Raw genomic sequence first — 25,533 nt, 5'->3', positions numbered from 1 at the left:
AGGGTAGAGCGCAGCAATTTCAACGTCTTCACACTAATCTGAGGCAAGCTGCAGGATAAGCAGGCTACTGCTGCAGTACAGATCTGCTGTGTCTGTTTCAACGAAGGAGATCTTTGGCCGAATCTTTACTCAAGTTACATCAAGATTTTACTAATTTTGTACTCTCTGGGACGAGGCATGGTCACCTACTCAGTTACTGGGAAAATGATTACGAAAAGACAGAATGACCACAAAGAGATGGAAAACAACCAAAAAGACAAACAGAGAGAGACAAACAGTTACCACAAAGACATAAAATCACAAAAATGACCCAATATGATCCTGAAGGGACACAAAATCACAAACAAGGCACAATATGACAGCAAAGAGACACACAATGGCTGCAAAGAGATGCAATACAACCCCAAAGAGACTTAAAACAACTAGATGGAAACACAAAATCATGAAAAAGACACACAGAATGGCCACAAAGACACACAATATGACCACAAAGAGATGTAAAATGACCACAAAGAGACACAAAATCATTACAAAGATACAAAATGGCCACAAAGACATAATAACAACCCAAAGACACACAAAACTACTACAAAGAGACACGACTGGATCACAGTGACAAGCAAAATTACCACAAAGACACATAAAATCACAAAAAAGATACACAAGACGACCACAAAGATACACAAAACCAACACATTGACATACAAATTATTTCAAAGACACACAAAACAACCACAAAGACACAAACTAAACGTCCAACAACACGGCTGCAGCTGTTTTGTGCCTCTTTCAGTCCAGCTGTAGCTCCTGTATGTGCGAGAGGTCTGTCTGAGGCCTTTCAGGCCGGAGATACGCTGTTTATCTGTTTATTTAACAACTCGTTCGTGTATGACCGGTTGCATCGGTAACGTTGTTGTTCACATACTTGCCTATAAAGTCCACGTGTACATTAACACATCTGAGGAGAGATTATTCCCGCCAACAGAAAGTACTTCTTATATGTGAGCCAGCGCTGAGAGTGCTAAAATCATGACCGTTATTCAGGAACAGATGGGATGAGCTGATTTCTCCAAACTGTGTCTGTGCCCAGTTCATCGTACATCAGCCAGCTCTTGTTGCTGTATCGATGAGCAGCACTTGGCGGGCAAATTTAGTGTTTACATATGCAAAGGCGTCTGCAAATATGCCTGAGAAATGGTGTTAAAAGCTTTTTTTCTCACACTTTTGATGATACAAAAGTGAAAATGCTCACATGTCGGATCTTAGCTGCACTGTCGTCTTTCTCCTTGTTTTAATTTTGTCACTGATTTGGAAATTTGGTTTTTAGTTGAAACAGCTGCTATCTTTGAGTTATGTGGGACGTTTGTTGGGTTCTTATTGGTGCAGTGGAGGCTGAACATTTTCTAATTTGAGATATAAATCAAACACTGACTGGATCAAAATAGGAGTGAAGGGAAAATGTCCAGAATGGAGCGGGACTGACACCTAGTGGACTCACTGTACATGATACACCGAGGATGTCTTTGTATTTCCAGCACAACATGAGAGATGAATTTCTGTATCATGTGATCACAGACCTGTCATTGAAGATGAGAAATGAAATATATGAATGCTCATTAAAATATAGTTCTCAAGGAAAACAGCTCTGATGATTGTTCAGCTCAACACAGTCACGTCTTCTCTCGTAGCTGCTGATCTCTCATCGTGTTCTTCCTCTGGACTCTGCAGACGACCTGACGCTGGGAGAACATGGAGTTATTTCTGCTGCTGTGGTGACAGAAAAATAATCTCGTTACGTGGCGACAATCCAAGATATACAGTGCTCGCCCAAGTCAGCTGTCAGCTCACGGTGAGGTTACGACTAAAGGAAAAGTTTCATTATGAAACATGTTTTATTTTTGTAGCTTTTTGTCCTTTGATATTTTATTTCTATCAATAGGTAGTAGTATAAGTAAATATTTAATTTATCAGCCACACTGTCTGTGCAGGATATCCATTAGATCTTGTTCAACAACAACTGTTGTTTGGATTATTGTGAAATATAGTTTTGAGTGAAAAGTCTCAAAAACTATTGGATGGATGGCCATGAAATTTGGTACAAACCAAATATGGGCGGGGCTTCTGGGTCTAGAAAGTGACCCAGAAGCCCCGCCCATATGTGCCACCTGCATTCTTCCTACTGGCCAGCAGGGGGCAACCTAGCTGGTTTCTAATAGAAGTCAGATTGTATGTAAGCTTATGAAAAAAATACCCTACTTCTCAGTTGATTTATGACCATAGCAAAGTTTCCTAATGAGTTTATGGTCTCAGTCACTAGTTCCAAGTCTTCTTCTACACAGCATGATGTTTATTCAGACAATTAGGGTCTCATGGGCACCTTCCTACCACAAGGGGCGCCCACCTTGTAATTGACATGTTGCTACTGTGGTGACGGTCAATCAGGATCGTCGCTTTCATCCACATATTTCACTTCTGGGCATCATCAACATAATACAATTCTTAAATAAATTGGGGAATGAAAATATCTGCAAAAGTAAAGACATTCCCATTAGCATTAGCTTGTGTTTGGATATGTTTAACACAGTATCTTTACTTGGGTATTTTTTACAAAACTGCAATCACTACATTTTATTGTATGAATAAATATCCAGATGTTAAACCTTGAGAAATATTTTAATAACACTTCCCAACACTGAATAATTAATACATATTTCCACTTTGTGAGGAAATATAGGACAATGATTAAATACACAACATTAAAAGTGCGATCTGATATTTAAAAAAATAAAATCAATTTACAATTTTCTGATTTACCAAAGAACAAAGTCGTTACCTGGCTTTAAATTACTGTACATTTAAAAACAATATGAAATTTCTGACAAATCCAGAGTAAATTAATGAGTATTCATGACCGTATTGCTGCAGATTGTGCAGGTCAAGTAGCTTCACATCCTCCATTTGGCCTCTGTAGTCTTGTGCATTAAGGTACATGAGGTTGTAGTTGATTTGAGGTAATATCCCAGGTTTTAACTGGACAAACAGGCTGCAGTCAAGTGATGACAAGTTCTTTATAATGCTGTAGTGGGTGCTCGTCAATGTATTTCTTTATATACCAACAGGAGATATGAGCCTTGAGGTTTTCTTCAACCAGAAAGTCCATCGCAGCCTAGAAAAGGAAAATTAAATATATGAAACCATGTAATATATAGTGTGTGCAATGTCTAAAATACCTGAAAAGTTTAACTCTTACCTGTGACAGCACTGCAGCGACACCTTGGCCCCTAAATGTCTCTGGCACATAGGTGGACATTAGATCCACCTCCTTCTCACCGGTGAACTTGTACTGAAGCACCGCACAGTCCTGGGACCCTGTGGACAGAGCAGACATGGAGGACGTTACACCAAATTTAACATGACCAGGATCCCGAAGAAGAGAATGACACTGTGTTGGTAAGACACCGAAAAATCCATTTTCTGGCCTCAGAATAACCATTTGACAGATAATGAACAAGTACCAAACTCCCTCCAGAAATTCCTTCATTTAAGTGAGAGCCACTCGCCTGCTATAATTGTGCTACTGTGGCTATCTAGCCAAAAATGTCCTATTATGTGTAACTTTTGCTGATAATATTTGTGCCGAACTCTTTGGCGACTAGAAACAAATAATTTTAAGTGCAAGTGATTCATATTATGTTTGCATTGTTTAACCTTGAGCATAAGAAGATATAATCCTCAGATTTCTTTAAGGAGTGTCGTTAAGCGTTCTCTCCTCCCGAAAGAGAAACGCCTCTTTTGTTAAACTTAATTAGAGACATTGGGTGGAAATTAAATTCTGCGAGGCAACAAAAAACATTTTCCTGGCCTTAGATTAACCATTAGATAGATATTATGAACCAATGCCAAACTCCCTCCAGAGATTGATACATTTAAGTGAACGCCAGTCGCCTGCTACAACAGTACTAGTATGGCCAACTAGCCAAAAATGTTCTAAAAAGTTACAAATATGTTTCTTTTGATCATAATATGTATACCGAACTGTTACGTTACTAGAAACAAATCGTTTGAGGTACAAGTCTTTCATACTGCATTTGAAAAATTAACTGTGTGGGGAAGGCACTTTAAATGAACAGATTTTTTAATGGAGTTTCGCTCAGCGTTCTTTCCTTACGAAAGAGAACTGCACTGTCAATAGGGTATTCGAGGAGATCAATGAAACAGCTGCACAGTCTAACGGTAAATCAATCAATCGCACGGATGTCAACATTTCAGCAGGCCGCGAATGGACGCCGGGCTCCCTTACAGGATCTCCCCGGCCTGGGAGCGTCACCCCCCGGCTGTGTGCGCTTACCGGCCCCGCTGTCCGGAGCGACGGTGAAGCGGAGGTTCTGTCGGTCGTGTTTCACAGTCAAACCGCAGCTGGAGCTCAAAGACCTGAAGGCGACGGGAGAGTTCAGTCTGAGAGAAAACCCACCGAGGCTGGAGAAGAGTTTAAAGGCCATTTAAAGACGAAAAGACACGTAAGTCTAAGCAGCATGTAGTGGTGGTTGTAAAGTGAGTCCACCAGGGGGCGCCACATGCACAGAGGATAATAATTAACTTTCTAATAACCTTTCTTTGACCTCTACTGCACAAAACACACAGGCTGACATCATCTCATTGAGTCATTTTAACATTTAGGTGCACACAGTGATACACACTTAACATAATACATTTTATTTGTATTTTTAAATGTGATCAAATCCACAAATACAACAACAGATGCAACACTTTCTCTATAATTGACAATTCGCTCCAAGGTGCGACTATTGTGGTCACTCGTGCCCCCAAAAAGTGATAGTTTTTAAACAGTTATTATCATGATTTCTTGTTGCCTATGATTAAAATGAAGAAAAACATGTATTTCCACCTTTTTTTGTGTTTACAATTACATAATGTGCTAAAATGTGTTATGGGGTGCACCTAAATGAAAAAGCCTGTGTTAAAAGTTAGTCTGGAGCCCTGTCTTTCAGCATGTGTGGTCCCGGTACCAGCAATAAACTGTTGACTAATACTAATAAACTGCCGTGAAAATGTTTTTTTATCTGAAAATAAATAAATAGAATTTTTTCATGTAAATTCTGCTGTCTGATGATCATTTTTTTGTGCTTGTTCACCTGTAAAATATAGAGAAAAACAATTATTTCAGATTCTTCCTGGAAATGAAAACATAAATAAATAAAATAGTAATTATCTGGCTTTAAATTGAGCTTTTCTTATTATGTAAGATAAAGTGTTTTCTTTGCTTTCTTTCAGCATGTGTGGTACCAGCGATAAGCTGCTGACTAATAATAATAAACTGCTGTGAAAATGTTAATTTATCTGAAAATAAATAACATTTTTTTATTCTAAACGTATCAATTCCACAAATACAAGAACAGATAATTGAGATAATCGAGATTTTGTTTTAGGAAAATTCTACACTCACTTTTGTGTAAATTACGTAGCTAATTCCAGAAAATGTCGATGTTATAGCAGGTAAAAGAAATGTCAAATAAACCTGTAAAGGTGTTTTCTCTCTGTATGTATGGTCCAGTGATAAACTGCTGAGTGATAATAATGTTATTTTAACTGAAAAAAGATCATAAATAATAGATTATAATATTAAAAATAGGAACTAGCACACATGAAAATTACACATAAATACTTTTATTTGTATTTTGAATATTATCAAGTCGACAAACACAAGAACAGATGCAACACTTTCTCCATAACTGACCATTTTTATGTAACTTCTGCACACTGATGATCATTTTTCGTATGTTTACCTGTAAAATGTACAGAAAAACTTTTTTTTTTCTAATAAACTGTGGGAAATCAATGTCTGCACGACGTGTGTCAGCAGCTCTACATCTTCTCAAAGGCGGCGGCGTTGTTCACTCCTGCAGCCATCACAGCGAAGAAGACGTTGGGGAAGAAGGACCGGGCGTAGATCGCCACCTTGGGGAGCGAGGGAGCGATGACCACCTCCTTCTTCTTGTTGTGGAGAGTCTTCACGATCTCGGTCGCTGCCTCGTCCGGAGAAACGCCGAGCGGTTTCTTGGTGTAAAACACTGCAAAGAGCAAATATACAGTCCACATGTTGCTCTGGAGGCATGAAAATACAAAACAGTTTCTTCTGTTTACTCACAGGACCAGATGGATTTGGAGGAGGCTGCCTCTGTGTTCTCAGATGACGAGGGGCTGATGAAGGTGTGGTTGATGGTGCTGACGGAGATGCCGTACTCCTCCACCTCAGCTCTCAGGCAGTCGAAGAAGGCCTGGACGGCGTGTTTAGAGGCTGCATCTGGAGTAAAAGTAAAAACACAGGATCACCAAAGTCCACGAATGACCAGTGAAGGACCTAAGTTGTTTAACGACTGACTCACATGACCATCGAGAGGAAGACTTAAAAAATGTCCTGTGTATTTCGCTTCATAAACTCACATGTGGTACGAAAAGGCACAGCTAGTTTCCCCTGGATGCTGTTGATGAGCAGCAGGTGACCGGTTCTCCTGGAGATCATGGAGGGCAGCACACCTGAAGCAGAACCAAGAACAAATGAGACACGATCACACTTTCACAGACTGAACTCTAACTCTGTACGTTTCCATCGTCCACCTTTGGCCAGCGTGGCCGGTCCAAAGTAGTTGTTGTCCATCAGCAGCTTGTCCATCTCCAGAGAGACGCTCTGAGCGGGAGCTTTGACCTTCATGCTGCTGTTGAGGATGAGGACGTCCAGGCAGCCGTAACACTCCAGGATCTCCGTGATCACCTCCGGCATGCTGTCCATGTCTCCGAAATCCACCAGCACCAGTTTAGGAGGGAATGTCTGAGGAGGAGGAGGAGGAGGAGGAACAGGGATGAGGAGGTCTGCACTGTCTCCACTGTCTGTTCTGGTTTCAGTGCTGGTATATACTCACTACAGTCGGGTCAGAGGCGTTCGCCAAGTCATCAGCAAACTCTTCAAGCTTCTCCCAACTCTTCCCGCAGAGGATCAGCCTCGCTCCTCCTTTGTGAAACACACCTGCACATTCTGCATCCATCGATTAAAAAGAAGTTTGAACACAAGACGTAGAAACAACTGTAGCATCGTGAATGTTGAGCATCAAAGCGTCGGTTTGTTACCTCTTCCCAGCCCTGATAAAGCGTCCGTTATAACCACCACCTTGTTGCGTACCGATGTTTTGGACAACAGGCCGATAACGGCGCCGTACAGGTAGAAGAATCCAGCTGTCAGCACGATGACACACGGCACCAGGAGGACGGTGGTGACCCACGCTGGATCCATCTCCTGCAGGATGTCCTGGAAAATAATTTATTTTAATATTAAATACGCAGGAAAATATTTCTTTTTGTGATTGCTCGCACAAAATATCATGATACAGTTTCATATTCTGGGGAAGTTCCCAAAATATAAAACAATTCCTTTAAAAAAGGAGCAACAAACCAACCAGTGTCATGAAGGAGGTCACGGTTAACGAACACGTTGTTGGTGTCAAAGTATGTTCAAAGACTGAAACATGCTTTAAAGATGGAGAATTATTTGGATCTGATGACGTAGATGAGATGAGATGTGATGTCATTTACCATCTAGTGAACATGATTTACATAAATAAAGGAGCGTTTCATACCCAGAAGCTCTCCGGCTGCGTAACATTGGACTCCATCTCACCTTTAACAACCATTTTAAAATCTAACTATTCTGACAGCTCTGAAATAAAAACAGAGGAGACATGTTGTAACCCAGTTTTATATTAGTTATAAAAAACTACATGTTCATGTAAATAACACATCATTGATGTACACATATACTTTTTCTATACTCGTATACAGTATACAGACCGTCAGTGTACAGGAGGTAAAGTTTATTCCCAAACTAAAATCATAACAAGCATGTAGCGAAGGCATTTTACAGACACAACAACAGAGACATAAACACCACAAAGAACAGAAAAATAACCACAAAGAGACACAAAAGGACCACAAAGAAAAGCAAAACAACAACCACAGAGATACAAAAAGACCAAAGAAACGGTCGCAGGGATGCAAAAACCACAAAGACACACAACACGACCACAAAGAGACACAAGACGACCGCAAAGAGACACAAACGACCACAAAGAGACACAGTGCAACCACAAAGAGACACAGTGCAACCACAAAGAGACACAAACGACCACAAAGAGACACAGTGCAACCACAAAGAGACACAATACGACCACAAAGAGACACAAGACGACTACAAAGAGACACAATTTGACCACAAAGAGACACAATACGACAACAAAGAGATACAATACAACCACAAAGAGACACAACAGATGCAATATGACCACAAAGAGACACAATAAGACAACTGAGAGATACAATTTGACAACAAAGAGACACAAAACGACCACAGAGAGACACCAAAATAATGACAAATAGATGCAAAACCACCACTTTAAGGGACACTCAATTAAACTGCAAGAGACACAAAATGATCACAAAGACACACAAAAAAATCACAGAGACACAAAATGCCTACAATGAAATGCAAAGCGCCTACATACAGACACAAAGCGACCACAGGATCAGGGCCGTGTTGGAGGAGCCGGGGGCCTCTTGTCTGTGCCCAGGAACCTGTTGTTTCCTAATCTGTGCCTGTCTCCACAGTGTTTGAGTTACAGGGTGTGTTTTCCTTCACGTGAAGAGCAAAGACTCTGTTAGAAACCACTTTTCTGTCACCGTATTAAGACGACCGGCTCTCTCATGTTGTAGTTGAGTCCAGCTGGGAGTCTGAAGATAACCTTTAGGTTCAGGTTTACGGTGCCAGCCCCGGCTGTTTGTAGGAAGGGTCTTCTAAATATAAACTGCCCTAGAAATAGATACTGTATCTCTCACAGAGACTCAGAGTGACAGAGTACTCCCCAGTTTACTCCACAACAAAGTCCACAGAGACACAGAAACACAATCAGAACTGAGCAGGAAGAGAAACAGAACATTTTTTATCCTGCAGCAGCCGTCTGGGGTCAAATTAAAGACAAAGTGTACAGTCGGCTGTTAAAGTGTCTCGGCACTTTGCAGAAGGAACTGACAGATTAAAGAGAGCTGCTCGCTTTCCAGCTGACCTCGATGTTACAGGAAATGAATTCTCAGCCGGCACTTACTGCTTCTCGGGCCTCTGCAGGTGTTCTGGACTCTGGATTTATTCCCCTCCTGAGGAGCCGGAGCTGCACGCCTCAGCAGCTCGTTCACAGAGCTCCTCCGACAAGACAGCCGGCCGCCCCGCCGCGGCAATACTCAGGGATTTGTGCTCTTTTAATAGCAGCACAGCTGAGTCGGTTATTTTCCACGTATGTTGTCGACATGTTATGTTTAGAATGACGGGAGGAGGGTGACGAGGAGGGACGCGGGTTCCTGTTGGCTGCCCGGAGGCGACATTTCTGATGTACTTCACATCATAAAGAGTCGTTATATCAGTTTTATCTTGAGTCACGACCTGTGAATCGTGCAGGCATTTATACATAATTTAATTCATTTTATTATAGTATAGTATATAGTAGTATTTTACATTTTGTTCACATTGTATCTTTCTTAATGCGCTTGCAGAGACAATAATTTCTTTACTTAAAGAGTAATATGTTGGAAACCAAAGTAAAACACAAAATGGCGACAAAGAGACACAAATTAAGGACAAGGAGACACAAAATTACCATAAAAAGCACAAAAAACGATCACATACGTCGGCAAAATGACTACAGAGAGACATAAAACAACCACAAAAATGGGAAAACGACTACAGAGTCACACAATTGAACCAATTTTTCAGTATTTTACATTTTGTTCATATTGTTGTCTAAAGGAGTGAATGAATTTACAGTGTTTGAGTCACAGAGTATCTTACTTAATCAGCTTGCAGAGACAATAATTATTTTACTTAAAGAGCAATATGTTGGAAACCAAAGTAAAACACAAAATGGCGGCAAAGAGTCACAAATTAAGGACACAGAGACGCACAATGACCATAAAAAGCACAGAAAACGATCACATACGTCGGCAAAACAACCACAAAGAGGGGAAAATAACTGCAACTATGGCTCTTCACAAGAGAAGGACACTTTTTTGGTTTAATTGCTTTAACCTGATTAATTAAAACACTAGTTTGAAACTAACTTTGTAAGAACTGAGGCTGCGTTCAAAACCTCAAACCTCAGAGCCTAATTCATTTATAATAGCTGCAACCAAATCCTGCTGATAGTAAAATGTGTGTGTGTGTGTGTGTGTGTGTGTGTGTGTGTGAAGAAATTAAAGCTCGAAAATTCTGTCAATCAAGTAGACAGTGTCACCGGAAGTCGACCCTACCATAATAAAAGCATACAATCTAAATGGTCAACCTTAATTTTCACTGATATTTGTTTATTTTCCATAAACATATTATATTAAATTGTACTATATATATATATATGAGAGATGCATCGATCAGTTATATAATAGATTAGTGAATCAACAGATAATTATTCTGCAATTATTTTGATAATTGATTCATTGAAATAATAAATGTCAATTTTATTTGCATTATTTTTTATTTAAATATACAAAATGATTTAGCGATTAATCCAGAAAATATTTGGCCGATTTATTGACAATTAAAACAAGAGTTAGTTGAAGTCACACACTACTCAAAGTTAGTTAGGGATATTGTGATGTGGGTGCATATATGCGTGTACATGGATATGCAATAAAAGTCAAATTACATTTTTGGGGGGGGACCAAAACAATTCTCAAACACAAAATAAAAAAATTCAGATATGTCACAGAATAAACAATCAAGTGAATCACTAAAATATCACAATATCCCTAACTAATTTTAAGTAATTTTATTTCATTCTTATTTCATTTGGGATGGGTTTTTTAATGAGAGGTGCATCGATCAGTTAAATAATAGATCAGTGAATCAACAGATAATTAATCTGTGTTAGTTGAAATTGAAAATATATTTTTTTATTTAAATAGCCAAATGATTTAACGATTCTTCCAGAAAATATTTGACAGATTTATTGACAATGAAAACAATTGTTATTTCCAGCTGCATTTACGTAAATTAGCATTTACCGAAGGCTCATATTTGTATGATCACAATCAGGCTCTTACCTTATATTCTTTAATGTGTGTTCATTGCGTTTTTGTGCGATTTTGTGTCACCTGTGCGGGTGATATATAAATATTAAAAAATAATAATAATAATGAAAACCTGCCACAGTTGGCCTGTTTTATTTTGAAGGCTTGCAACCGGAAGCCGCGTCTATATAAGCGCGTGCGGACGGCGGGCAGCGCTCAGTGGGTTTTGCTGCACCGTGTCAGCGGGCTGCTCGCCTCATCGTCCCCCGTCAGACACAACACGCACACCTGCTTCATCCTCCGGACAGCGAGACGACCGAGAAATATGTCGGATTTCGAGGAATTCGAGAAGCAGCTGAGCGAGAATCGACAAGGTGAGCGTCAACGTCCGTCCGTGCCCCGGTTCTGGTGTTCAAGCTAGCAGCGCGCCGCCGACATAACGTTAGCGCCTGCGTTATTTTATGAATGGACACTGACAACAACTTTAACGAGTACTTTTCCACAGTGTGACTCAGCTCGTTTCACGTTAGCTTAATTAGTATTTAGCGTCGGGATGCCCCGGTTAGCTCGTCCTCATCCTACAGGCGCCGTACAGCCGCTGCTCAGCCCTCACGCACGGGCTGGGGACGGTGAACTTACCTGCGCGACACGGCGAGATCCGAAACTACATTTACATCTTACACCTTTTTATAATGTTGTGCTCACCTGTGATGACACGCGCAGGTGGGAATGACTCGATGTGACGTTTTCTGACTCGTGTGGATGTACTTTTCAAATCGGCATCCATTATGAGTTATTGCAACACGCTATTGATGAAATTCATACAAAATGTTTCAACAAAACATTAATAACTGCTCCATAATATTGCAAAATATCATTAGAGCTGAACAATTAATCGAAACATCGAAAATGCAATATGGCCGACTGCAATAAACACACAGCAGGTGCTACAATTTGTTAATTAAAGTGACATATCATTATAAATAAAGCATTTATAATGGAACATGCTTGTTTGATACAGACCCAAACAAAAAACACATCATAATTTATTTAAATGTGTGTATATATAGAAGATAAAATGCAAAAATGACCATTCCTACTTACAATTGTGGCTCATATTGCAACCAAACAGTATCTATCAAAATAATCACAGAAGGTCCCTTTAGTAAGTGTTAATTAATAGGTAATAAGGCCCTTATAAGTCTTTGTAAAATGCTTATTAACATTAATAACACAAGGTTTTTATAAAGCATTATAAACATGATTATTATTAGATTATAAGACAGTCACTTTACAGACTGTTTATGAATATAAAGTTTCTTATAACTGTTTATAACAGCGTTACAGACACATCTATTGAGTTGAACTAACTCACCTATTGTGTCGTTGCATAATAAAGCATTTATTAACCTTGTTAAGATATTGTTCCAACAGCTGCTTACAGCATAGTTAACTGTTATAAATACAATAAATGCATAATAAGAGATGTATTAATCAGAATAAAGCAACAAAAAAAGCCTAGTAAAGGTTTAACAATGAAATCTGAGGTAAATTAGTTAAACTCAACTCAATAAATGTGTTTGTAACAGTTATAAGAAAATAATTAACATTCTTGTTATAATAATAATAATAAATATTATAAACTTTATGTCTGTTGTGCCTTTCAAAACCAGAGTTACAAGGTGCTTCACAAAATATAGTACAAAATAATATAAGTGAACATCGAGCGAATCTTTAAGAAATAAAACAAAATAAAATGCAATAAAATCTGAGAAATCATGAGCAATAAACAACAAATATAAAACTGCAACTCATTGTTTTTATTGTTCATGATTAAAGATGTGATATATAACATTTTTGCATTAAAATGTCTATAAACTAGACTGTTGTTATATGTTTTGTTGAGTTGTGTACTTACATTATCCCGAATGTTTCCAACAATGTTTAAACCGATACAACGATACTTTTGTTCAAGAGAACGGTGCGTTTTGTTTGGTCACGTGTCTCTATAACGTCCAGGAGAGAGTCAGAGGAAGGAAGTCAGTGAACATGACTAAACATAATGTGAATAAAACATTACCTCATTCGTAAACATTTCTTTCTTGATTTGAATTGGTTGATCTTCAGTCTATAAAATGTAGAAAAAAAACTGTGAAAATGCTTTTCACAGAATCCAAAGTGACGATTAGATTTCTTCTTTTGTCCTGTTAACGCTCCAAAACCCGAAAGACTCAAGAAACGAGGCGAATGCTCACATTTAATAAGCTGTTACCAACAAATGTTTGACTTCTTGCCTGACCAGCTCTAGATACCAGACACAAAACTGGAAGAAAGTAAGAAAACAGAGGTATTAAAAGAAAAAAAGAAGACCTAAAACTTGACATTTAATCAACGTAGAGCTACCAGGTGGATCAGATCTGCACAGAACCTCCCATCGATTTGTTAAAAGGTCCTCTGTCATGTTCTGCCTGAGGAGAAAGGCCACATTAAACTGTCAGATTTGTACCATGAAGAAGAAATATCATGCACAGCAGAGTGGACTGGAGGGTATCAGAGCATGTAATTAATATAAAAAGGAGGCTGCTGTACACACTGAGGTGACACTTCAGGGCCATTATCGTTGTAAGAAAAATGTAACCACCTGCAGTTAGTGCCGTGAAATATTGTCAATCTAGATACAGTAATTATTATAACAGGTATAATATCAGGAGTTGTTAAAAAGAAGCAGAGCTGCAATGTTTAATCAATTAATTGCCAAATATTTTGATAATTTGTTCGTGTTTTTTTTTCAAGAAAAAAGTCAAAATTCTCTGATTCCAGTTTCATAAATGTGAATATTTTCTGCTTTCCTTCCTCCTCCCAAAGATGACGTCCTCAAATGTTTTGTCCACATCCCAAAGATATTCAGTTTACTGTCACAGATGAGGAAAGAAACTAGAGAGTATGAACATCTAAGGAGCTGGAATCAGAGGATTTGGACTCGATTGATCAAATATGAAAATAGTTTGGCGATGAATTTAACAGTTGATAACTAATCGATTAATCGTTGCAGCTCTAAATGTAAAAAAGTAGTTGGAGCAGAAATTAATGCATTCAATACTCAGAATCTTATTTGTGTGCAGTAGTTGAGTACATTTACTTAGTTACTTTAAACCACTGCACAAGTGAGAAACAGGAATCAGTGCGTGTTTGGCATTATTGGCAAACTGAGTTACCCGAACGAGGGATTAAAAAAGTTCTTTCTTCTTATTATTGCTTAAAGAATAACTAAAAAAATTAAACAATTAAAATAGTTGAGGATTATGTCTCTGTTGTTCGATTAATCAGCTTATCGTTGCTGCTCTTCTACATACAGCATTATTTGTAGTTATTCATAATAAATGAAATGTATGTATTGGTAGAAATATAGCAGTTGTTGCTTGTTTCACAGAGAGAGAAAGAGAAAGACACAAAAAGAGGAGTCGCAGTGGATCTCCGGCCCGAGGCGACAAACATCGCAGCTGGAGCAAAGATCGAGGGAGCCGCAGCCGAGAGAAGAGAAGCCGCAGCCGAGACCGGAAGAGCCGGGACCGCCGGAGCTCCTCCAGGGACCACAAGAAGCACAGGTCAGTGGGGTACAGCTGCAGAGCCAGCACACAGGGACAGACCAACACCAGCAGGCTTTTATTGTGAAAATACTGCCTGAAAGAGAAGTTTTGTCTCTCCTTCTGTGAGCTTTTATTTTGTCATCTTCTGGTTTTAGCCACTCTCCGAGGAGAACGAGGAAGAAAAGGACCTGCAGATATTGGGATGTGCCTCCTCCGGGCTTCGAACACATCACACCAATGCAATATAAAGCTATGCAAGGTATTTCATCATGTTCTGGCTTCATGACCTCTTTAAAACTGCAGGTACAAGAGTTTGCATTCATTCATGTTTTATAACTTGTATCCAGACCTGAACAAAGCTGTCGCTCTGCACACAAAACAGGTCAAAATTCACATTCTTTCAACGAGTCTGACTGAATCAGCACACGCAGACATGACACACATATATTTAGATTCAGTGTGACTCACCCTTTTTGAGGATATGATAATTCTCATGTTCATCACATATAAAAATGCCAAAAAATCTGTTTATAAATCATTGAAAAAGACGTTCCGTATAACTGCAGAACTTGCCTGAGAATCATCCTGTTTTTAGGTTTTCTTCAGTATCACAATAATCCGTTGATATTTGTCAGGTCATTTGTGAGTTCACTGCAAACAAGAACTGCTATTAGCCAATGTAGCAAACTTTTAATGGTGCAAAACTAGCTAGCTACTGCCACAGTGCTGGCGACTACTGCCGGGTAAAATCAGCTGTGAGAGCTAGACCCTCTACCCCAGCGGTCTCAAAATACCATCTCCGGCAAATCCTCCGCCATCGTCTTGTCAGTTAAATGTGACTCCTGTTACTCTGTGCTGCGACTCTGCCGCTGGCCCTGCTGCTGCACTATACAATGATCAGGCATAACATTATGACCACCTGCCTAATATTGTGAAGTTTCCCCTTGTGCAGCCAAAACAGCTCTGACCTGTCAAGACCTCTGAGGGTGTCCTGCGGTGTCTGGCACCTGGGCGTTTTATAGTGGATCCTCTGGGTCCTGTATATTGGGGGGTGGGGCCTCCATGGATCAGACCTGCTCCAGCACGTCTTAGAGATGCTTGATCAGATTGGGATCTGGGGAATTTGGAGGCCCGGTCAACACCTTGGGCCCTTGATTGTGTTCCTCGAGCTGTTCCTGAGCAGTGTTTGCGGTGTGTCAGGGCACATTGTCCTGCTGGGGGGCCGCTGCCATCGGGTTGTGTTGTTGTGATGAGGGGGTGTATTTGGTCCACAACAGTGTTTGGATGGGTGGTGCGTGTCAAGTGGCATTCACATGAATGCCGGCACCCAAGGTTTCCCAGCAGATCATCACATTGTGATGAGATGATCAATGTTATTCACGTCATCTGTCAGTGGTTTTAATGTTGTGGCTGATCGGTGTGTGTATGTATACAATAGTGCGCTTTCTTGTAGTACTTAAACGCTGATGTGGCCCTCCTACAAGATGACAAAACAGCAGCAGTGGGCACAAGATAATTTGAGTTTAAGACTCCTGCTCTACCCGGACATGAAAAAAGTTAGCTCACCAGAAATTTCCATCAGATTTCACTCACACAGCCTAAGAAGCTCTCTCAATATTAATTTACTTTCAGGACTCACATTAGTTCTCACATCAGATGAATCATCTAGAGATGAGTCACTGCAGTTTTCCCTGATAAAATAATAGAGCGGAGGCTGCAGAAGGTGACAGTTTTGTCTCTTCTGTGACTTTCTCCCTCAGCGGCCGGGCAGATACCAACAATAGCTCTGCTGGCGACGTCCACCACGACTGGAGTGGCTGCAGCACCAACACAAGTGCCCATAGTTGGCAGTCAGATGACAAGACAAGCCAGACGCCTCTATGTTGGAAATATTCCCTTTGGAGTGACTGAGGTAACGTCTGTATTTACTCTCTTCTTTGACTTCCTGTTTACTCTGATGTGTTCGTGCTGCATGTCTCCCACCATGCTGTTTCTTTTATTTCTATACAGGAATCCATGGCAGAGTTTTTCAACGCTCAGATGAGACTTGCAGGACTTTCACAAGCCCCAAGCAACCCTGTACTCGCTGTGCAGATTAATCAGGATAAAAACTTTGCTTTCCTAGAGGTTTGTGCTGTGATGTAATTTGATATATTCCTGCAGCTTCCCCCACAACGTCTTTATTTAAAGCAACAACACAACTCCCCTCTCGCTGAAGCTACATAGTGCAGAAACAAGTGATAGGGGGGCGGACTGGCTGAGACAAAGACACCATTCACCCTATTAAAAGAAACTGTATCATTAACATAACTTCGTTATTTTAAGTTAAAAATTTACATAAAGTTGCGTTAAAGGGGAAGTTAGACATGGTGGGATAAAAGCTCGTTCTCCTTTTGAAGAGAGGGAGATCAGAGGATTGATATCACTTTCATGTCTGACTGTCAGATACAACCCCGATTCCAAAAAAGTTGGGACGCTGTGTGAAACATAAAAGAGAATGTGATAATTTGCTAATCCTTTTTTATTTTAACATATTCTCAATTGAGAACAGCCGGAAGACAATATAGTTAAAGTTTTACCTAATCAGCCTCAGCCTTGAGCTTTTCACAACTTTCCCAGTCGGTTTGTTGTTTCTATTTGTTAAGGTTAAACATTTAAGATTGTAGAAACCAGCAAGAGCGAGCTAAACTTAAGTATGTAAATCTTATGGTGTATATGTGTTAACTGCTACTCTGCTGAGTTCATATATTTATCTTAGCTACTGTAATAAATACATAAAAAACAACTCTATTAAATGCCACGACACAGGCAAAATAGCTGTCACAAACATACCTCAGTCTGAAAAGGCTACCCAGCACAACAGTTACTCCTTACTGCTTCAGCTGTGTGCTTTGTGCTAACACTAGCCACTACAGGAGTGTGCTGCTTCTGCTGCTGTGTGGTGGCTCGAGGAGGGGCAGATATATAACCCATGTAGAAGCAACCGCTGGCCTGTCAGGAGGGACTGCAACAGCCGAAGAGGGCAGTGTGTTTACTGGGGAAACTACAGGTCACAATCCCCCATGTTAGCACCGCCACTAAACACCTGGGGAGAAGCTAGAAATGCGATGCTACCAACTTTTTTTAAATCAGCAGGTGTACATAAGCCAACCTGCATACACACATTATTATAAGTTTACATTGTGTCACTGTGACTTTTGCTTTTTTCTAGTTCCGGTCTGTCGATGAGACGACGCAGGCCATGGCCTTCGATGGGATCATTTTCCAGGGTCAGTCGCTGAAGATTAGAAGACCTCATGACTATCGGCCTTTACCTGGAATCTCAGAGCAGCCTGCGTTCCACGTCCCAGGTTTGTTACTGACTCATACTGAGTAATGACACGTTTTAATACACGATTCAGAAAATGTTTTGTTCGCTTGTCGTTTTGTTTAGGTGTCGTCTCCACAGTCGTTCCTGATTCCCCCCACAAACTGTTTATCGGAGGCCTTCCGAACTACCTTAACGACGACCAGGTATTAAACTGAACACAGACTCAACAGGAGCACTCATGTTTCCTCATTTTTCTCTCACTTTCTGAGGTTTTTGTCGCACTTTAAACATGCACAAAATATGTTTTACATTTCTTTATGACATGAAAAATCAAAAACTGTGTTGTGGTAGAGAGAAAATAGAATAAAAAGTCTTTGTGGAGAAGTCGAATCACAGCCAGAAGCAGGACGTGACCCCGCGGTATCGAGGATAAGTTAACAATAACACTATGTAGGGAAAACATAACTAGGACTTGTATTTATGTATCTCATATTTTCAAGTATTCGCAATGGACAACTTACTCTGTTTTGCCATAACTACACTAAAAGTAATGAGATCATGTCATTAATCATACATGAATATTAAAAGAAGGCTTTCTGTGACTTGGCTATTGAAGTAAACTGCCTTTCTCATGTAAAGCGTACTGATTAAAGAAAGGTAAGCAAAGTCCAGTATGTTCACACAACAGGCTGATAAACTGTATTTATTTCTTTGTCCTATTTTGGCCTGAATGTTACGTATACGTACGTATGTATTTGGAATAATGTCGAAGAAAAAGTCCACCTTAAAAGTAAGAGTGGTGATGTATTTCTGGACTTTTTAAAAATGTTGTTAGCCATGAACTGTGTTGAATTTCTCACGTGTTAATAAACAAGCTGATTCTGTTATTCTTACATTTTAGGGACACTAACAATTAGTCAATCGATTGACAAATAGACATTTTGGCTATTTACCGATGAAAGTAATTGTTAACTTAAGCCCTGATTGATTTATTGTATATGTAGCAGTTGAAGCGGTAATTTGTATGTATCTGTATCAAGATTGTTGTTTATATTTAACTACTTTGCATCTACTGAGTCCAATAACTTTAGGCCTGTTTTCTGGTGGTTGTAGAAAGGCATTGTGGGTAAAGGCAATTGAGGCAGGGTGCAAAATTAACTTTTTTGTCCACTGGCCAAATAGCGAGTAAATGTTAAAATTATACCAGCCACTCAATACATGACCTTTTTTTGGCTGGTGAGTGAAGCACATCTACCAGCCTCTTGCCTACGTATTTATTTTATGTATTTTAGCAGTATTTGACTTAAAAGTCACTAAAAAATCCAGGAATATGTTGCACATTGTAAGTGAATCTTAACTAAAAGTACAAGTGGACTTTTTCTTTGAGGTTATCAAAAGTCAGAGTCAGTATTTGCTGATAAATACGCCGTCACGACTGAGTTTAACACTCTGAAGGACTAAACAGCTTCACAGTAGAGCTCCATGTTTGCTCTCAGGTGAGCAGATGATGAAAAATGTTCTGTTTCACGGTGAATTTAATCCTAACTGTCCGTTCTGTCTCATTTTAACTGGCTTACAGAGCACATGTAGCCTGATGTCTTTTATTCACTGACTTATTTATTTTTTTTATTAATACTTGCAGTCACTTCCACTGCGTTGATACTCACAGCTCTTTCATTTTTGTTCCCCCACTTTGTCCCCAGCTAGGGGCCTGTAAGATCGTTAAGTCTGCGCTCATAATTTGTTCAGTAGTACTCATCTACTGCTGCCATGCCAACATGTAACACAAGGCAAGTAAGACATTCTGGTCCTCACACGGATACACTCCTAGCCAGCAGGCTCCCTTACTGGCTGCTTTCTTTCTCCCATCATGCTTTTGGAGCGCGCTTAGGACCCGGGGATTTTGGGTAAAGGACAGTAAGACATGGGGATGTTAATGGTGGTGGGTTTTTTTGCGGGGATTTATTCAGGTTTAATGTAACGGTAAGAACATTATATCCAACTATTACTGGCAAAATACAATAAAAGCCAATCTTTTTTAAAGTTATCTTTGTACCATTTACTGCTCAGTTTGTCAATAAAGTACTTTCAACTTTATATTTGAGGTTATTGTAGATTTTTTAATAGATTTTTCACTTGATAACGTCCCGATAATACTTATACTGAGAGTTATTCTGCTGTTTCCCACATGTAGCACAGATCCACGTCATTTACTTGTCACGTCTCCCCTTAATCCTCCAAAGACAGGAACATTTTATGCACTTCTGTCTCTTCTTTCTTTCTTTCTTTCTTTGTTTTTGGAACAAGTGTAGCAAAATCTGTAAAATGTAGAAATGACTGCACACATTTTTTTTTCTCCCAGTAATCATATGAATAGACTGTGATGTGATGGATTTAAGGTTTCATAAAGACATGTAGAATTCACTCTGTAGGTTTCTGTATGTTCACTATCAGTTATCGATCTCATTTCTTGTTGTCTGACCTTATTTTTGCAGGTAAAGGAGCTCTTGACATCATTCGGGCCTCTCAAAGCGTTCAATCTAGTGAAGGACAGTGCCACGTCACTGTCTAAAGGTTACGCCTTTTGTGAATACGTCGACATCAGCGCCACTGATCAGGTAATGATTACGTGTATTGTGTTGTTTTGACTTCTCTATGAAGCTCCTTGAATCTACCTCAGTGTATGAAACGTTAGATTGCCTTGCTGTGTTACTTTGAGGTCTGTGTGTTCTTCGTCAGGCAGTTGCTGGCCTTAATGGGATGCAACTAGGCGACAAAAAGCTGATAGTCCAAAGGGCGAGTGTGGGAGCTAAAAATGCCAATCCTGTGAGTAGGACTCCTTTCACCCTTTCCCTTTCTTAAAGATCACAGTCGTTGTCACTAATCACATTAACAATGGCTCCCTTGTATTCAAGTTTTCTGTGATTCCTTCACAAAATCATTCTTTATAAAATGCAGCCACACCGGGACTTTAAGCAAAATGTTTGAAATAAAAATATTCAACCTTAACGCTCAAAGTCTGGACCATGAAAGCCAACATTAATTTTAGTATTTGTACCTTTACCTCCACTGTAACCTGCCAAAATGCTGTTAAAAGGCCTTTCAGTACAGAAGCCACACATTGTTATCCGCTGTGTGCTACAATGTAAAGACTGTTGAGCTCCATTCTCAACAATGGCAGATGGAGGGAGTGAAAGGTCACCGGAAAGATTACTTCCAACATGTTTATCCACTGCAGGAATGCCAAAGATACAGAAACAGGCAGAGGGAGGGAGGGAGGCAGGCGGCAGCAGCTTTATGAGAGTCTAACCTCATGTATACGACTCTTCCTCCACCTGTAGACCTCCATCATAGAGACCCCGGTGACGCTGCAGGTCCCTGGACTTCAGAGGCTGCAGAACTCCGGCATGCCCACAGAGGTGCTGTGCCTTCTCAACATGGTGATGCCCGAGGAGCTGGTGGACGACGAGGACTACGAGGAGATCCTGGAGGACATCCGCGAGGAGTGCTGCAAGTACGGCAGCGTCCGCTCCATCGAGATCCCCCGACCGGTCGACGGCGTGGAAGTCCCCGGCTGTGGAAAGGTGAGGCTAGTGCAGCTGCAGCGGACAACATCAACAACAACGTTTCATTAACTTTAAACACATGTAAGGAAGCTGAGGTCCTGTCACTTGTTTCTCATTGCAGATCTTTGTGGAGTACGTTTCTGCTGCGGACTGTCAGAAAGCCATGCAAGCTCTCACCGGACGCAAGTTTGCCAACAGAGTGGTGGTCACCAAATACTACGACCCAGACATGTATCACAGACACGAGTTTTGAAAGCACAGACGTCAGCATCTCCTTCCTCCTTTCTGTTCGTCAGCTTGGGTTCAGTCAGTTTTCTTTTTACTCCTCTGAATGTTGTGAACGTGTCCTTAGAGACTAGACCTGGAAAAGACTTTTACTACATCTTCTACTTAACAAACTGGACTGCAGTGTGTGTCTCTTCAGTACTGAATATCTAACTCCCAGCTTAAGCCTAATACTCACACAGTGAACTTACTCTGAATTTAAAAGAAATACTGTAGTATTCATTACATTTGTAGTAGAATGAATGTGACATGTATCTTACTTAAACCCTAAACTAATACTGCCTGACAACGCCAGTGTAGCTGTCTATCAATATGCACTACATGAGAAAAAAACAACAGTCAAATGTTTAGATTTCCCTCCTGAGCACAAGATCTAGATTTGAGAAGCCATCATGATGTTTGTTGTGTGGCTGCCAGAGACAAAAAAAAAGTTTTTATTTATTTATTTATTTTTCAAAAGTAATATTTTCCTCGATACGTCACATATTAATATTCCTTAAAACATATACGATGCTATTACCTGTGCTGCTTAAAAAGACCAAATGTTGACTTTTTTTGGTCGAGAGTGAAAATAAACATTTTGTCGGCCTCAGAGGTCATTTTGTAAATATGAATTTATTGTTTCTAAAGAGGAGAAATATATTAAATTGGACATGCACACTGGAAATTAGTTGAATCAGAACGTTATATGAATAAAAAAGTGATTTTCTTGGTTTTAATATTTTTGGACCGTTTTTTAAACCCCGCCCCCTGAACAGCGATTGAGCAATCGTAGCTTAGCAACCGTACCTAGGGCTGTGGTAGGACCAGTACTCACTCATAGAGTTTGATTTGGAGTTTGTGTCTTTTTATATCATTCACAAAAGCAAAGAAGGAGCAGAAGTGTAGAGAGCAGATAATACTGTGTTCAGCTTCAGATGTTAGCATGTGTGGCTAACTAGCTTAGTGATTGAGCTTTGCTGGTAATGCGGATCAGTAAATCTAGTTCGATTGTGGGATTACAGGTTAACTAAATTAGCTAGCTAGTATGTCTTTGCTCTGTGGAAGCTAGTCCTGGATTCTGTCAGGCTAACGTTAGCAGCTCCATCCTGCTCTTTTTCAGAATTGGGGATAAGGGTTAGGGAGATAACTTTTCATATGCCAAAAACGTTGGTTAGTCCTCATCCTAAACTGAAAACTTAATAAGCATTGAAGCTAAGCAGCAATGCTGTTTCTTAATTCAATGCTTGTTATTTGATGAATGGATGTTTACACTGAAGCAACCGCAGCCAACGTCACGTGATTTAAAATTTTTTCTCATCATACTTGTAATTCTGACTAGGCTAGCTCAACACTGCAATACAACATCAACGCTGTTTTTCTTCATTTGATGCTATGTTAGCTTGCTGTTTTTCTGCCATGTGGAAGCAGGTCCTGGATGCTATCAGGCTAACTTTAGCAGCTTTGTCTGTGGGCATGTTCAACCCCGACAAACATAGCAGGACGTTTAAACGGAACAATGGTGCTTTGAACACTCTTGTTACCCGTTTTGTGGTGCTGAGTTTTGAGTCTTTTAACACAATATAACCATTTTGAGCTTATTAAAGACCCTGTTTACAAGATTCCCATTTCAGAAGGAGCTGGAACATTTATAAAAAAGTGAGCTGGACACAGAAATGAGATTCGGCTCTTGTCTTCCACTTGACTTTAGATTAAGGACCCATTGTTTAAAGAGTTACTTTGAATTTTGATCATTAATCTGCTGACATCGTCACTGTGAACCGTGTGCGTCCTGCGTGAGAAGGGAAGGTTAAACCGACATAGCAACAGTAACTAAGGGGGCGGGGTTTAATGAACGTCACCAGCAATACAGTTCAATTTATTGTCAAAATCAGAACAACAAAATCAAAACGTCTTCATGGTCTCGTTTAAAAAATAAAGCAGATATGCACATGAAATGCACCTTTAAGTTTTGTAGATAGCAAAGCTACTGAATGATTTTTTTAACGCTTTATTCTTTGTGTCATGTTTTGAATCTGTTGAAGAAAATGTATCAAAGTAAAAACATTATTTATAATGAAATTATAATTATTATATACAGATTTGTCCACCGTTGAGTCCATTTGGACGTCACCTGGTTTGTCCATGCAGCCAACAATCTGTTCTGTTTCAGTGTAAACAAACTCATGTTTAGGTGTGATAAGTGGAACATATCAAATTATAATAACAGACACGGTATTTTATACGTTTTGGATGGCCGGAAATTTTAAAATGTTTTTAGTTTGTATAATCCCTGCCACTGCCATCGCCTTGAATAAATGCTTGCATCCATTAAGTGTCTGTCTGTGTTGTATTCTTTTTATGATCTGTGACATAAAGACATTGGATCAACATTTGATAATGATTTTATAAAAGGTTTTCACAGGACGTGTTACCAGTTTTGTGCTGTTTTATCTTCACACAGGTGTAGCTGACTGTAACATGACTATTCACTGCCTTCCGGTGGTCACAGTAAGACACTGCAGCACTACACTAACACTGTAATTATCATGATAATTATTAATATCAACATTTAATGATTAGTGTCATAAATAATGTGATGAGAACAGTGATATCTTGCACTGGTCAAACTACAAAGCTGTTTCAGTAACAGTTCTCTGCTGTGAAGATCAAGCTGTGAAACATCACAAGTGTCAAACTAGACAATACTGACATCTCACTTCCTGTTAGTATTTTCAAAATAAATAATACAACCAATTAGAGATTTCACTTTCTTGAAAGATGCAAACAAAACCTTATCGCTTCAACTAAGAAATGACATTGATGTTAAATGCTCTTTCTTTGGACTTTATGCTGAAACAAGATATTTTAAATGAAGCATTTCTGTAAGTTTTCCATTGCATATAAATAAAAATGTTTTATAGCGTCTGCTGTACAGAAATGAAACAATATTTTTTTATATATCTTTTCATTGTCTTTCCAGAATTTCACATGCACAATACTAAATTTAACGACATAATTTTTTATTTTGGATCAATATACTGTATATTTATATATTTATAATATTAAATGGTATTTCTTTTTCTTCTGTTATGCCTTATTCACCCTTGAATAAAGTGTATGTCTACAATTATTGTTAGTAATTGCACAGTTTTGCATTTAAACACTTAACTTAATATTTTTTTTTTTTTACTTCGCAGCAACTAATCATACTATAATGTCGCTTTGCTTGACACAGTTGGCTACTGTACTCTTAGATTCAAGATTCAATACTTTATTGCCATATCAACGTAATTGAATGGTAATTTATCTCGGCATGCTCACCCAAACACAGACAAGAGAACCACTCAGTCATAAAGTCAGATACATAAAACATATTAAAAGAGTGTGAACAGATAAGAAAGAAAGAAAAATAAAGAAAAAGTAAGTAAGTACTGCTGCTCATGAGTAGACTACTGTATGTATACTGAATTTAATTACTCATACTTATTTGTTTCATTTTACATACTTATAATTATTTTGATAAATGTAACATATATTCTTTTATCCCACTGTATGGAGGGTTTTAAGGGACAAAATCAAAAACATAAATAATTGTATAATTAAATACCTAATGCTTAAATGATTGAGTGAATAAATAATTATATAACTTAATGCTTATATATAAATGAGATATTACTTTGTGTGA

At 39.3% G+C, this 25,533-nt stretch overlaps 3 protein-coding genes across 4 annotated transcripts; 1 reads left to right on the top strand and 2 right to left on the bottom strand.

Moving 5' to 3' along the window:
• Positions 1 to 2,654: 2,654 nt before the first annotated feature.
• LOC141019763 (protein NATD1-like) lies at positions 2,655 to 4,536 on the bottom strand. Its single transcript, XM_073494765.1, has 3 exons — positions 4,349 to 4,536; positions 3,251 to 3,369; positions 2,655 to 3,166 (listed from the first exon to the last, which is right to left on the bottom strand). Exons 1-3 carry the CDS (start codon positions 4,497 to 4,499, stop codon positions 3,050 to 3,052), a joined length of 387 nt encoding a protein of 128 aa, XP_073350866.1. The 5' UTR covers positions 4,500 to 4,536; the 3' UTR covers positions 2,655 to 3,049.
• A 1,347-nt stretch (positions 4,537 to 5,883) lies between these two features.
• On the bottom strand, positions 5,884 to 7,703 carry LOC141019909 (dehydrogenase/reductase SDR family member 7C-B-like). 2 transcript variants are annotated; one of them, XM_073494935.1, is made up of 7 exons: positions 7,650 to 7,703; positions 7,144 to 7,321; positions 6,939 to 7,051; positions 6,637 to 6,847; positions 6,463 to 6,555; positions 6,167 to 6,322; positions 5,884 to 6,089 (listed from the first exon to the last, which is right to left on the bottom strand). In XM_073494935.1, the coding sequence occupies exons 1-7, from the start codon at positions 7,701 to 7,703 to the stop codon at positions 5,884 to 5,886; spliced, it is 1,011 nt and encodes a 336-aa protein (XP_073351036.1). The 2 variants fall into 2 exon arrangements, with proteins under 2 accessions (XP_073351036.1, XP_073351037.1); XM_073494936.1 differs by having other exon boundaries at positions 7,144 to 7,309.
• Positions 7,704 to 11,374: 3,671 nt separating this feature from the next.
• On the top strand, positions 11,375 to 24,180 carry LOC141019546 (splicing factor U2AF 65 kDa subunit-like). The gene is made up of 11 exons (XM_073494495.1): positions 11,375 to 11,492; positions 14,549 to 14,723; positions 14,861 to 14,964; positions 16,466 to 16,617; positions 16,716 to 16,832; positions 17,917 to 18,055; positions 18,139 to 18,218; positions 20,511 to 20,633; positions 20,755 to 20,841; positions 21,357 to 21,599; positions 21,703 to 24,180. Exons 1-11 carry the CDS (start codon positions 11,444 to 11,446, stop codon positions 21,832 to 21,834), a joined length of 1,401 nt encoding a protein of 466 aa, XP_073350596.1. The 5' UTR covers positions 11,375 to 11,443; the 3' UTR covers positions 21,835 to 24,180.
• Positions 24,181 to 25,533: the final 1,353 nt, after the last annotated feature.

This window comes from Pagrus major, chromosome 23, assembly GCF_040436345.1.
Source record: "Pagrus major chromosome 23, Pma_NU_1.0".
Classification (NCBI taxonomy): domain Eukaryota; kingdom Metazoa; phylum Chordata; class Actinopteri; order Spariformes; family Sparidae; genus Pagrus; species Pagrus major.
The sequence above is the reverse complement of the archived record's forward strand: the minus strand, read 5'-3'. Positions and strand labels throughout refer to the sequence as shown.